The sequence below is a fragment of the Bombina bombina genome, chromosome 3, assembly GCF_027579735.1.
Source record: "Bombina bombina isolate aBomBom1 chromosome 3, aBomBom1.pri, whole genome shotgun sequence".
NCBI classification, from domain to species: domain Eukaryota; kingdom Metazoa; phylum Chordata; class Amphibia; order Anura; family Bombinatoridae; genus Bombina; species Bombina bombina.
The window spans coordinates 902,644,988-902,660,611 of record NC_069501.1 but is presented as its reverse complement, the minus strand read 5'-3'; the positions used below and the strand labels follow the sequence as shown (position 1 = coordinate 902,660,611).

General features: G+C 36.0%; 1 protein-coding gene across 1 annotated transcript in view; it reads left to right on the top strand.

The window, feature by feature from the left end:
* PIBF1 (progesterone immunomodulatory binding factor 1) overlaps positions 1–15,624 on the top strand; it is a 608,261-nt gene that overhangs the window by 88,614 nt on the left and 504,023 nt on the right. Inside the window, exon 6 of the mRNA XM_053707928.1 lies at positions 8,278–8,411. Coding sequence (XP_053563903.1) covers positions 8,278–8,411 — 134 coding nt within the window. The remainder of the gene's footprint in view (positions 1–8,277; positions 8,412–15,624) is intronic.

Here is a 15,624-nt window from a genome sequence, read left to right as displayed (position 1 = left end):
TGGATTAACAAAGTATTGTTTACTTTAAGTATGGATGAATCTAGTCCTCTTGATAGCAAGAATAGCAAATGTTTGAATTCTGTTTTTTTAAGCTTCTGAGGTAACTCTTTAAGTTTTTCTTATTCCATATACTATCTGTCATGTTTAGTAAGGAATCTACACTTAGTGTTTCTTTTTACCTTTTTTCTAGGTTTAAAAAGCTGTATCCTTTAACTATGGCTAATTTAGTGTTTTTAGGTAAAAGTCCCTTAAAGGGACACCCAGGTTAAATTAAATTTTCATGATTCAGATACAGCATTTCATTTTAAACAACTTTCCAATTTACTTCCATTAAAAAAATGTGCACAGTCTTTTATATTTACAATTTTTGAGTCACCAAATCCTACTGAGCATGTGCAAGAATTCACAGACTATACGTATATGCATTTGTGATTGGCTGATTGCTATCACATGGTACAAGGGGAGTGGAAATATACACAACTTTGAAATTTGTTATAAAAAAATCTACTACTCATTTGAAGTTCAGACTAAGTGCTATTGCATTGTCTTGTTATCTTGCATTTGTTGATTATGCAAATCTAATGTGTTGACTGGTCCTTTAAGGTGGGGCTATTTCTCTTCTTGCCGAACTTCTATCCTATGGCAGATATTTCTTCTTTTAAGGATCCTTTAGATAGGAAGTTTGTTTTCCATCTTAAGAGAAGCATATTAACATATTGGCCATATTTTTTAACCTGCCCTTTCTATGGCTAATGTTGCTGCTGTTTCAACTTTTTGGTTGGACAGTTCAGTTATCAGATCTTGATTTGTCTAAGCATTGTTATTTTACTTCAACATGCTAATCATTTAATTTATGATGCTATATTTTATGTCATTTTATCTTTGTTTTTAGCCATTTTTACTAGAAATGTTTTTTGGCTTAAATCTCTGATATGGTGTTTAACTTTAGACTACTATCTTATTATTTTAGGATAGTAATTTTTAAAGGTTTTCTATTGGATTTTATTATCTCCTCTATTACTGGGGGAAAGGGAGTCTTATCTGCCCCAAATTAAGAAATCTAAGGGTAATTTTTAAACTCACAATTGTTTTTTTCATTCCTCTAAGGTCTCTAGCTCCGATTTTAGATTTTTTTCTGAATTTGAATAATTCCAAGCCTTATAATTTAAAGGACCAGTCAACACAGTAGATTTGCATAATCAACAAATGCAAGATAACAAGACAATGCAATAGCACTTAGTCTGAACTTCAAATGAGTAGATTTTTTTTCTGAAAATTTTATGTGTCTTTTTCCACCACCCCCCGTACCATGTGACAGCCATCAGCCAATCACAAATGCATACACGTACCATGTGACAGCCATCGGCCATTCACAAATGCATACACACTTATTCTTGCACATGCTCAGTAGGAGCTGGTGACTCAAAAAGTTTAAATATAAAAAGGTTGTGCACAGTTAGTTAATGGAAGTAAATTGGAAAGTTGTTTAAAATGACATGCTCTATCTGAATAATGAAAGTTTAATTTAGTGTCCCTTTAACTAATTTCAGCCCCTAAGACCGCATGAAGGTGCGCCCTTTTAACCAGATTGAATTTATTTCAACACATTTGGACAGTTTCTGTTCAAATCAGTGGATTCAGAATATTGTTTTCTCAGGGGTATCAAATAGGTTTCAGAATAAAATCCTCCCATGGGAAGATTCTTTTCCATGTTCTAACAAACCCTGTGAAAGCTCAGGTTTTTCTAAAATTTGTTTCAGATTTAGAGTTTTCAGGGGTGATGGTTCCAGTTCCTCTGCAGGAACGGAGTTTGGGTTTCTATTCAAATCTATTCATTGTCCTAAAGAAAAAATTTGTTCAGACTTATTCTGGTTCTAAATTTTTTATATCATTTTGTAAGAGTCCCAACTTTCAAGATGGTGACTCTAGGGACTATTCTGCCTTTCTGTTTAGCAAGGTTACTTCATGTCCACAATAGACTTATAGGACGCTTATTTTAAATTCATTCAGACCACTATTGTTTTCTGAGATTCACTTTTCTAGATAAGCATTACCAATTTGTCGCTTGTCCTTTTGGGCTAGCGGCAGCTCAGAGATTCTTTTCAAAGAGTCTTGGTGCCCTTCTATCTGTATTCAGAGAGCAGGGTATTGCAGTGTTTCCTTATTTGGATGATATTTGGTACTAGCTTTAATCTATTCATTCCACAGAATCTCACTTGATACCACTAGTGTGGTTTCTTCAAGACATGGTTGGAGGATCAATTTACAATAGTGTTTCTTGATTCCTTAGACAAGAGTCACCTTTTTAGGTTTCCAGATACATTTTAGTATCTATGGTTCTTTCTCTGATAGACTAGAGACGAATGAAGTTAATTTTAGTTTGTCTAAACCTTCAGTCTCTATTTTTTCCTTCAATGGTTATGTGCATGGAAGTTTTTAGTCTCATGACTGCAGCATCAGGTACAATCCTCTATGCTTGTTTTCATTTGGGGCCGTTATAGTTTTGCATGTTGCACCATAGGTGCAGGGATTATTTTCAGTTATCACAACTGGTATACTTAAATCCCATCACTTTTTTCTCTCTGATTATCACCTTATTGTTCAGGGGGCCTCATTTGTTCATCCTACTGGGACTGTATTCTAAACAGATGCAAGTTTTTCAGGTGGGGGAGCTGTCTGAGAGTCTCTGACAGCACTTGGGATTTGGAAACCTCAGGAGGTGAGGTTACCAATCAATATTTTAGGTGTTCATGCTATTTTCAGGGCTCTTCAGGTGTGGTCTCTATTGAAGAGACTTTTATATTTGTTTTTTTAACAGACAATATCACAACCGTGGCATTTGTTAATCATCAAGGAGGGGCTCGCAGTCCTTCAGTCCTTTGATGGAATCCAACTATTGTCTAGATTTCTGCAATTTATATCTCAGGTATAGACAATTGGGAAGGGGATTATTACAGTCGTCAGTCTTTATATCTGGGGGAGTGCTCTCCATCCAGATGTGTTTTTTTTATCTTGTTCAGATGTGGGGTCTACTGATGGTCTCTCGTCTAAAAAAGAAGCTTTCCAGATACCTTTTCAGGTCCAAGGATCCTCAGGCAGAAATGATGGATGCTCTAGCAGTTTCTTAGTTTTCACCAACCTGCTTACTTTTTTCCGCCTCTGGTTCTTTTTCCAAGGGTGATCTCCAAGATCACAATGGAACGATCTTATGTGTTTCTGATAGCACCAGCTTGGTCTCTCAGGTTTTGGTATGCTGACCTTGTCAGGATGACCAGTTGCCAGCCTTGGTTACTTACTTTAAGGCCAGACCTTCTGTTTCAGAGGTTGTTTTTACCATCAGGATCTCAAATCTCTAATTTTGAAGGCATGGAAATTAAACGCTTAAGTGTTTAGTCATAGAAGTTTCTCTGACTCAGTTGTTAGCACTATGATACAGGCTCGTAAGTCTGTTTCTAGGAGAATTTATTTTCGGTTTAGAAAACCTATATTTCATGATGTTCTACTCATGATTATTCTTGGCATTCTTTTCGAATTCCTAGGATTTTAAAGTTTCTTCAGGATGGTTTGGATAAACATTTTGTCTGCAAATTCTTTGAAAGGACAAACATCTGTTCTTTCTGTCTTATTTCATAGAAAGATTGCTAAACTTCATGATATTCACTGTTTTGTTCAGGCTTTGATTCATTTTAAACCTGTTTTTAAATCTATTTCTCCTCCTTGGAGTCTCAATTTTACTTTTGAAGATTTTACAGACTCCTCCTTTTGAATCTATGCATTTTCCAGAGATTAAATTACTTTCTTGGAAAGTGTTATTTCTTTTGGCCATCTCTTCTGCTTGAAGAGTTTCTGTATTGTCTGCTCACTCCTGGGAGTCTCTATCTCATTTTCCATCAAGATAAAGCTGTTCTGCAGACTTCATTTTAATTTTTGCCTAAAGTTGTGAATTCTAACAACATCAAAAAGGAAATTGTTCAATTTTTTTTTTAAATGATTTTTATTGAATTTTCATAATAAAATATTTTGATACAAATATAATTATAAACAAAACAAGTTCAGTCTGTAAAAGTGTCATAAGCAGTATACATATGTCGGGATTTTACTCCGAAAAAACTATTTTTCTCAATAAATCAGATAAGCAATATTTCACCAATCCACAATCAATAAAAAACAATTCTCACTCACTATCTCCTCCAACCCTCTCCTTCTATATAATGTTCTGTTTTATCCATCTTACCCCTTCAATATATATAATGTAAGGTTCCCAGAGCTCAATGAAGCATTCTTTGGTGTTTAAAAGTTCTGCCGTAGCGCTTGACATATTATAGTGTTATTCTATTCTCTTTTCGATATAATCAAAGGAGGGGATATCAGTTTTCCAAAATTTGGCTATACACATACTTGTGACAGTACAGATCATATTAACTAATTTGGAGTACCTCTTTAGAGGTCCCTCTAGAGGAAAATGCATTAGGGCCTGCTCTGGGGAGAGGGCTATATATGTTTCTAATATTGATCCTGTCGCACTGCCACCACATATGTAAATAAGTACCCATTTCATCTCAACCTCTATAGCAGTGATAATGTTCACATTCCTCTGCCTTGGCAAATCTAGTAGGATAGATATACCATCTATGTATTACTTTGATAACGTTTTCCTTTAACGCTGCATTGGGGGAAAATTTAAGGCCTCTGGATGTTTTCTGTCCAGGTTTCTACTGACCAAGATCTACCTAGGTCTTTTTCCCATTTTATTATGGTACTATTTTTTTTATCTCTGTCTTTGATATTAAAAATTGGATATAATAAAGTAATTATGCCCTTATATTCCTTTGATATACATAGTGACTCATATATAGTGGTATTTGACCTTGTGGTGTTCCCCAATATCTCCTGTACCCTTGATCTGAGTTGTAGATACTGAAACCAAAGGTTTCTGTCAGGATCTCCTAATTTTTCATATTGTTTGAATGTTTGAATGTAAGTATCTTGTTATGTACAATTGTGTCTGCAATACGATACAGGCCCTTATTTTCCCACTTTTCCTGCGTTTGCAAATTTGTTATTGAATTAATGGGTACTAGGGGTGTTGCCTTAGATCGACTATTGATTAATGTAAAAGTCCATGATATCTGTTTCTAATTGGACCCACTGTGGTGTATTTGTCGTTCTATGCCATTGGACAGTTTGAGCCATTCTAGCCGCATAGTAATAGGAAATTAAGTCTGGTAGCCCCACCCACCCCCTGACTTATGTCTGGACATAGTGTCTTTGTTTATTCTCACCCTTTTCCCTTGCCGTATAAATTTGAGGATTTCCTTCTGTGTCGTTTGTAACTCAGTTACCGTTACATTTATTGGAAGTGAGCGAAACAAATAAAGGATTTTAGGCAAAATCGTCATTTTGATAGACATAATTCTGCCATGAACTGAAAGTTTATTTTTAGCCCACGGGGATAGCAGTCCTTTAATCTGATTAAATATAGCTGTATAGTTTTCCTTATAGAGGGCATGTACATTTCTTGTGAGATGAATGCCTAAATATTTGATGGAGGACTTTGCCCAGGAGAAAGCGAAGTTAATCTCCAATAATTTTTTAGTATGTATTGGTAAGTTAATATCTAGGACCTCACATTTACTCTCATTTACTTTGTAACCCGACAGTAGACCAAATTTACCTATCTCTGACTATATTATTGGGAGGGATAGCAAAGGCTTAGTGACTGCTAGGATGATGTCATCCGCAAATAAAGATATTTTGTATTCTTTTTCTCCAACTTTAATTCCTGATATATTGGGGTTGTCTCTAATTCTCTGTGCCAAGGGTTCAATGCATAGTGCGAATAATAGCGGAGTTAATGGGGAGCCCTGTCTAGTCCCATTTCTTATTGTTATTTGATTCGATTGGTAGCCCGAGAGTCTGATAAACGCATCTGGAGTGGAATACAACTTCCTCAACCCCTCATCGAATGGACCCCTTATTCCCACTTTATTTAGAACTGCTATCATATAATCCCAATTGACCCTGTCGAATGCCTTCTCTGCATCCAGGGTTAGGAACAAAGTAGGCACCCCCTTGTTGTTCCTTTTTTGTGTCCTAATTTTAAGAATACTCTTGTAGGGTCTTTACATTATTTGGATGTGGTAAGAGCTTTGAAATATTATGTTTTCAGAAAGACTTTTAGTCTATATGTTATTTTTTTCTGACTCCAGGGAAAGTCAGAAACCTCTGTTATTTCTCTGGGTTTTTTTGTTGAGATTTTTAATTCACAAATCTTAGAGAATTACAGCTCATTAGATCAGTTGCCACTTCTTGGGTTCTCAAGAATGAAGCTTCAAATTTGCAAAGCAGCAACTTCTTTGCATACTTTTTCTAATTTTACCTTTTTTATTTGTTTGCTTCTTCGGAAGCAGCCTTTGGTGGAAAGGTTTTTCAAGCAGTTGTTTCAGCTTGATTCTAATGCCGTTGATTTAAGTTTTTTGAAAATTTTTAAGAAAACTTAAGTATTTTTGGGATTTAAAGGGACATAATACTCATATGCTAAATCACTTGAAACTGATGCAGTATAACTGTAAAAAGCATCTCTATGTAAAAAAGGAAGATATTTTAACTGTAAAAAGCATCTCTATGTAAAAAAGGAAGAAATTTTACCTCACAATCTCCTCAGCTCAGCAGAGTAAGTTCTGTGTAAAAAGTTATACTCAGCTACTCCCAGCTGCAGGTAAAAAAAAAAAAAAAAAAATGAAGACATAAACAGCAGCAAATCAGCATCAGCAGTGCTGAGGTCATGAACTCTTTTACTGTGATCTCATGAGATTTGACTTAACTCTCATGAGATTTCATAGTAAGCTGAATAGGGAAATAATATGAGAGTGCACGAGGCTCATCCCCTAAGCTGTCCCAGGACAGACATACTAATATGCTGCTTAGAAATCCTTTATAATGGGAGGTGGCTACTGAGAAACTTTTGAGGTAAAATATCTTTCTTTTTTACATAGAGATGTTCAGGAGATATTTTGTAGTCTGCTTTTTACAGCTATACTGCATCACTTTCAAGTGTTTAAACATTTGGGTATTATGGCCCTTTAATTTCTCAGCGGAAATAGCTGTTTTTATTTTATCCCTCCCTCTCTAGTGACTCGTGGACTTCCACATCTTGGGTATTATATCCCATACGTCACTAGCTCATGGACTCTTGCCACTTACATGAAAGAAAACATAATTTATGTAAGAACTTACCTGATGATAAATTAATTTCTTTTGATAGTGGCAAGAGTCCATGAGACCCACCCTATTTTTTGTGGTTATTTTTTTTTGTATAAAGCACATTATTTTTTCCTGTTCCTCTTTTTGTATGCTTTTTACTCCTTTTTATACACCTCACTTCTTGGCTGTACGTTAAACTGAAGTATGAGTGAGGTGGGAGGGGTATTTATAGGTATTTTGAGGTTTGGGAAACTTTGCCCCCTCCAGGTAGGAATGTATATCCCATACGTCACTAGCTCATGGACTTTTGCCACTATGAAAGAAATGAATTTATCATGTAAGTTCTTACATAAATTATGTTAATGCAATAGACCTTATCACTCAGTCTTTCTCTTATCATTCCGGGGTGCGATTCAAATTAAAATAAACAGATAAGAAGGCATTCCCTAGTCTTACTATATATATATTTAGGGTTAGCGTGCAAGCAAAAACTTTTTACTTTCAACTTGTAATATGAGCGCTACCTGAAGCACGCAAAAACCTTACATCTAGTGGAGTTAGCTCGCAAGCAGGAGGGTAAAATACCACTCCCTAAATAGTTTTGACTATATAATAAGAGAGATAAGAAATAGTGAATTGGAAGTAAGGAAGAGAATAAGTCAATTAAAGAAGAGAAAGAAGGTTGACCCACTATTCTTTTTTCCTTTATTCCTTTTCTTTTGGATAACAAAATAGAGCGTTGTGATATCTAGATCACACAAAAGATGATATATAATGAATTAGTGTTTTTTTTTTTTTTTCTTTTGATGGTTTTGCTAGAATGCAAGGATTTATAAAATGTTTATTTTGTTTGTCTTGCTTCCAACAATAAAAAATAAAAAATCTGACTCTTGGCTCTGACCAATGTCCTCCCTTTCATTTATAATCTTTCATCTTTTAAGTTGATCCAACTCATCTTCAATGTGGTCAAAATACTAAATGATCAGATAGTTTTAGTTTGACAAGATTGTCACCAATCATTTAGCAATGAAATGACTACATCTGTAATTAGTATTAACTTTGTTCCCCTTCCAGAGTTATGAAAATGAGAGGAAATGCCGCACTGAAATAGAGGTTAGATGCCAGAGACTAACACTTCAGTTGGCTGACACAAAGCAGTTGATTCACCAAGGTGACTATAAGATAGAAAATTACGACAAAATCAAAAGGTATGTGAGGTGTTTTAATTGTATTAAGTGGTCAATATCAATATTATTCCAAGTCTGTGATTGGTGCATTTTGTGTACCAATGTCTTGGTGTACAGTGTGGCCAACAGCCAACTGGCATGCATGTAGAAAATATGTACATGCCCATTATTGTCTTACGGTATGAGAGCATATAAAAGAGGCAGGTCTCAGATGAAAATGCAAAAGGTGCTTTCAAACAGCTTTGTATATTTTATTATATTATCATCTTTTTAAAAAAATATTACAGTGAATAAGGCAGCAGCCCTAATCTAAGTATGAAGTGTTTGCCATCAACACTGTCTTCTTTTTCAATGGTTCATACCTTTTTTTTGCACCCATGTTTTGAGATGGACCGCACAAAGAGGATAGATAAATATATTTTAATGCAAATAGTCTTGATTCTCTGGTTATTATTTTCTGTCCTTTCTAATTTGCCTACACTGCCTTCCCTTGTAAATAAACTGAAGCTTTTTGTTGGCTTGTGAATTCACCATTCTGTGTGGCACTTCTAGACTTTTCACGCAGCATGTTTTTTTCTTCCTCCTAATCTTGAGCATGCTTAGGGGCATATGTATCAAGCTCCGAATGGAGATGGATGCCCCGTGTTTCTGGCGAGTCATCAGACTCGCCAGAAACAGCAGTTATGAAGCAGCGGTCACAAAGACCGCTGCTCCATAACCTGTCCGCCTGCTCTGAGCATGCCGCAGGGGCGGCGTTGCACCAGCAGCTTTTGCAATGCTGAAAACGGCGAGCGTATTGCTCACAGTATTCAGCGAGGTCTGGCGGACCTGATCCGCAGTGTCGGATCAGGTCCGCCAGCCCTTGATAAATAGGGGCCTTAGTGTATACAATTACATCCTAGTTTCAAATAACAAAAAAATATAAAGTATGATTTTATAATCTGTTTGTATTTAGATTTGCAGTGAATTGTTCTCTTGCCCGCAATAGTTATAAAGATGAGCAGAGTGTTGGGGATCATGGCCTACAGATTTTAATAAAAACATTTTTGTATTTATGATTGTGTTGACTGTGGACTAACTTTGTATACTTGCCCGCTTTAATAGAATGTATATAATAAATATAGCACATCTGTACTTATACCAATATACATTATGTATACTTATCAATCCCTGTTTTAAATAGTTCAAAATCTAAAAATACTGTGTATGTAAACTCCCCTACTAATTATTGAGTTCAGGGCTTTCATTCACACCCATTACTAATAAGTGCATAAAATCTTGCACAAAGCCATAAAAGTTTCATAGACAAACATTGGCAGTACAACTGATCATACTGAAAGGCTTAGTGGCTTAATATGTGGCACTGCCATAGGATGCCACCTTTGCCACAGGTCAGTTCATGAAATTTCTTCCCTACGAGATCTGTGCCAGTTAACTGTTATTTTCGTGAAGTGAACGCATCTAGGAGCAACAGCAGCCCAACCACAAAGTGATGGACCACACAAACTGCAGGACCGCTGAGTGCTGAAGCACATAAAAATCACCTTTTTACTCAAAACAGAGTTCCAAACTGCTACTAGAAGCATCATCAGAACAGGAACTATGTGTCGGGAGCTTCATGAAATGGGTTTCCATTTCAGAGTTGCTGTACATGAGCCCCACATCAACATGTGCAATGCCAAACTTTGGTTGGAGTTGTGTAAAACACTCCGCCACAGGACTCTGGAGCAATGGGCACATGTTCTTTAGAGTGATGAATCACACTTCATAAAGGAGGTCTATAATGACATGGTTTGACGAGTTTGGTGTGAAGGATTACTTGTTACCTGCTCAGAGCCCTGACCTCAATCCCATTGAACATCTTTGAGATGAATTGGAATGCCGATTGCAAGCCAAAACTTTTTGTGCAACATCGGTACCTGACCTCAAAAATGCTTTTTTGGTTGAATTGGCACAAATTTCCAAAGACAATCTCCATAATCTTGTGGAAAGACTCCCCAGAAGAGTGGCTGCTGTTGAAACTGCAAAAATTGGGCCTACTCCATATTAATGCTCATAGTTTTTTAATGGGATTATTAATTATTTTTCATCAACAAGCTCTTATAGGTGTGATGATCAGGTGTCCACAAACTTTTGGCCATATAGTGTATATCTCTAACGGCCTTAGCAACAGTGATTCAATAATAGAAGAAGAAACAATCAAACTAATACTAACAAAATGACCATGACAAGCCTAGTCTTCTCCAGTCATAAGTTCGTATTGACTCCTCCAAATAAAGTAAGTGATGGCAGTAGATTGGTTATTAAAAAACTATTGTAGTAAACAAGGTGTTAGTACATTTAAATAGTTTTCAAACTCACCTAGTATGTTAAAGGGATGTTAAACACTGAGATGGTAATATAAAATTATATTTTGTGTAAATAAAAAAAAATTACAATATACTTTCATTATTTATTTTGTCCCCTTTTCCTGTAATTCTATTCTGAAAATTTGAGCTTTTCAGTTCCTATTAGAAATGGAAGTGCAGAACACTGTCCCACACAGCCATTGGCTGCATACTCTAGTGACCTATTTATTACTGTACCTAACTGGCTACACCAGAGAAGGTAACCTAAGTTACAACATAGTAGCTCCCATTGTTTTATAGACACTAAAACTTTACACTTATTTTGTCAATATTTAAACAGCTTATCAAATTTTACACCTATTTTTTCAGTATTTAAACAGCTTTAAAAATACATATACATGTTATTCTCAGATTAATCTTTTCTTTGAATGCATCATTCTGTCTAGCATTTATTTAGTGTTTAATGTCCCTTTAATGTACTGCTGGACATCACAAAAATCTTGTAATTACTAGGTGTTTACTATCTCTTTAACTACAGAAACCTTCAGTGACTTCAGTGGGCGTTGTTGCTACCAGTTTACAAATTCTAATCTGTTCAACAGATTACTTATAAATTGAAATGGTTCATTAACGAATAGCAATTTCACCCGTTCAGCTGCTGTATTTGTTATTATTATTATTCTCATTAGCTTATTTATTTATTTCTGGAATAAGAGTGACTAGCGACCCCAGTGACCAGTAGGGATGCACCGAAATTTCGGCCGCAGAAAGTTTCGGCCGAAAATTGCATTTTTGGCTATTTCGTTTTTCGTTTTTTTTGCCTGTTATTTTCGGTAAAATTATTGTGTAGCATATTTCAAATTTGATGCTAGCCTAGAGCTGCTGTCTAAGGTTATTACTTGACTTACTGTTCTGCATATAATGAGTTTTCTATGACTATACTTTATTTGGATAATTGGTAAAAAAAAAACTGTTAAATATGATTCTGTTACATAGAACTAAATGAAGAATAATACAGTATATTGATATTTATAATTGTTTTTAGTAGGGATGCACCAAAATTTTGGTCGCAGAAACATTTTGGCTGAAAATGGCATTATTTTTTGCCTGTTTTTTTTTCTTGGTAAAATTATTGTGTAGCATATTATTGTTTTAAGATTTTTTGTCCAATTTTAGTGTTACTTTCAACAAAAGTGTGGGATTTTTTATTGGCTCTAATTATGCAAAAAAAAAAAAAAAAAAACTAAAAAAAATTAATTTGAAAAAATACATTTTCGGTATTAGTTTCGGTTTTCGGCCAAGTGCATCCCGGATTTTCGGATTCGGTTTCGGTCCAGAATTTCCATTTCGGTGCATCACTAGTGACCAGTGTATCGTTACATACAAGATAAATAGCCCATGCCAAACATGACACAAAGGTGTCAGACTTGCCAAATACTTGTTTATGGAGTGTAAACTTATCGTTGACAGATTAGGTTTTTTTTAAATCTATCGAACAACTAAGACAGTCAGAAAACGTCAACTGCAAAATTTATATTGATAAATATATATCTAAGCTTTGTTTTTTTGTGTATTTTTCAGTGCATAAGTTTACAGTGTACCTTTGTATATATAGGGATAGTAAACTCCTTGTATTTGAAAGATTTGTCTATTGTCTTGCTATAGAGTATCTTATCAGCCAACTCTAAATATTCTTAAACAAATTAGCATATTATTTGCTGCATTTGTTTTTCAAAAGTCAAACTCCACCCACTACTTGCTTTACGGGGAGGAGCTAATCTAGGATTCCAGCAGAGCGCACACATATTACCCTGATCAATCATCTTCCGGCACAATGGAGAGTGGGATGCTGTCAGCTGCTGAGTGAAAAGCTACCTCCAATGGTGTCACCATCAAAAACACCACAAAGTAACAAATATCCAAAAAGTATTGCAAGTAAGTTAATATTGGATTACCTGTATTAACTTACTTGTTTGCTTTTTTAATAAAGATGGACTTTTAACTTTTCACTTACACAAACTGCTTGGAGTGTTGCCTGCTAAATTTTGGATAATTTTTAATCTAAGATTTAGTCTGCAGCTGACTAGGCTAGCTACGGTCATATTGCTAGTATGAAGTGCATTGTTTACTGATGCTATCTGCTAAATCCAATTCTGAAAAGATATGTAGCAGTGTTAGCATTGAGATACCTGCAGGGTGCTTTTTCAGATCTGAAAGTGAGAAAAGTGACAATTTTCTGAGCTAAATTACATGAAAAGGGAAAAAATAAATAATCATAGTATGATGCAAAGTTTTTTACAATGTGTAACTAAACATTTTATATCAAAATCTCAAAAAGTTTACTGTGCCTTTATATACGATTTATTAGTTTGGAGATAATGCCTTAGTCTTGTATTCAGTGTAATATAATACAGCTTTTACATATCTCTTTTTTAATCAATATTGTAATATTTATTCTGTTTGCACATGTATAGAAGTGATATTTTAAATTTAAAGTGATTCTTTAAAATTCTAGACAATTATTTTAATAAAATCTTTAATTGTATAAAATAACTGTCATTTTAAATAACTAACAAATATATTTCTCCAACATTGGTGTGTCCGGTCCACGGCGTCATCCTTACTTGTGGGAAATATCTCTTCCCCAACAGGAAATGGCAAAGAGTCCCAGCAAAGCTGGCCATATAGTCCCTCCTAGGCTCCGCCCACCCCAGTCATTCTCTTTGCCGTTGCACAGGCAACATCTCCACGGAGATGGTTAAGAGTATGTGGTGTTTAGTTGTAGTTTTTTTTATTCTACTATCAAGAGTTTGTTATTTTAAAATAGTGCTGGTATGTACTATTTACTCTGAAACAGAAAAAGATGAAGAATTCTGTTTGTGAGAGGAAGATGATTTTAGCAGACAGTAACTAAAATCGGTTGCTGTTTCCACATAGGACTGTTGAGATGAAGTAACTTCAGTTGGGGGAAACAGTTAGCAGACTTTTCTGCTTAAGGTATGACTAGCCATATTTCTAACAAGACTGTGTAATGCTGGAAGGCTGTCATTTCCCCTCATGGGGACCGGTAAGCCATTTTCTTAGTCTCAAACAGAATAAAGGGCTTAATATGGGCTATAAAACTGGTAGACACTTTTATGGGCAAAATCGATTGCTTTATTTGGGCATTTTATACATGTTTATGCTGGTAATTCACACTTATAAACTTGGGGAACGTTTTTTAACGTCAGGCACTGTGTTAGACACCTTTTCCAGTCAGGAAGGGCCTTCCCAGTTGTAGGCTGAGCCTCATTTTCGCGCCATTACTGCGCAGTTACTTTTGAGAGCAAAACATGCAGATGCATGTGTGAGGATCTGAAAGTAGTTGGAAAAGTTCCTAGAAGGCTTCATTTGGTATCGTATTCCCCCCTGGGTTTGGTAAAGTCGTAGCAAAGGCTGTAGCTGGGACTGTAGAGGGGTTAAAAATTGGTGTGCAATACTTTGAATGCTTTAAGACACTGTGGTGAAAATTTGGTAAATTTTGAACAATTCCTTCATATTTTTTCACATATTCAGTAATAAAGTGTGCTCTGTTTAAAATTTAAAGAGACAGTAACGGTTTTGTTTTAAAACGGTTTTTGTGCTTTATTGACAAGTTTAAGCCTGTTTAACATGTCTGTACCTTCAGATAAGCTATGTTCTATATGTATGAAAGTCAATGTGTCTCCCCCTTCAAAATTGTGTGATAATTGTGCCATAGCGTCCAAACAAAGTAAGGACAGTACTGCCACAGATAATGAAGTTGCCCAAGATGATTCATCAGATGAAGGGAGTAGACATGGTTCTACATCATCTCCTTCTGTGTCTATACCAGTTTTGCCCACGCAGGAGGCCCCTAGTACTTCTAGCGCGCCAATGCTTATTACTATGCAACAATTGACGGCTGTAATGGATAACTCATTAGCAAATATTTTATCCAAAATGCCTGCATATCAGAGAAAGCGCGATTGCTCTGTTTTAAACACTGAAGAGCAAGAGGACGCTGATGATAATTGATCTGTCATACCCTCACACCAATCTGAAGGGGCCATGAGGGAGGTTTTGTCAGATGGGGAAATTTCAGATTCAGGAAAAATTTCTCAACAGGCTGAACCTGATGTTGTGACATTTAAATTTAAATTAGAGCATCTCCGCACACTGCTTAAGGAGGTGTTATCTACTCTGGATGATTGTGACAACCTGGTCATTCCAGAAAAATTATGCAAGATGGACAAGTTCCTAGAGGTTCCGGTGCACCCCGACGCTTTTCCTATACCCAAGCGGGTGGCGGACATAGTGAATAAGGAGTCGGAGAAGCCCGGCATACCTTTTGTCCCCCCTCCTATATTTAAGAAATTATTTCCTATGGTCGACCCCAGAAAGGACTTATGGCAGACAGTCCCTAAGGTCGAGGGGGCAGTTTCTACTCTAAACAAGCGCACTACTATTCCTATCGAGGATAATTGTGCTTTCAAAGATCCTATGGATAAAAAATTGGAGGGTTTGCTTAAAAAGATTTTTGTACAGCAAGGTTACCTTCTGCAACCCATTTCGTGCATTGTTCCTGTCACTACAGCAGCGTGGTTCTGGTTCGAGGAACTAGAAAAGTCGCTCAGTAGAGAGACTCCATATGAGGAGGTTATGGACAGAGTTCACGCACTTAAGTTGGCTAATTCTTTTATTTTAGATGCCGCTTTGCAATTAGCTAGATTAGCCGCAAAAAATTCAGGGTTTGCAATTGTGGCGCGCAGAGCGCTTTGGCTAAAGTCTTGGTCAGCGGATGTATCATCCAAGACAAAATTGCTTAATATCCCCTTCAAGGGTAAAACTCTCTTTGGGCCAGAATTGAAAGAGATTATCTCAGACAT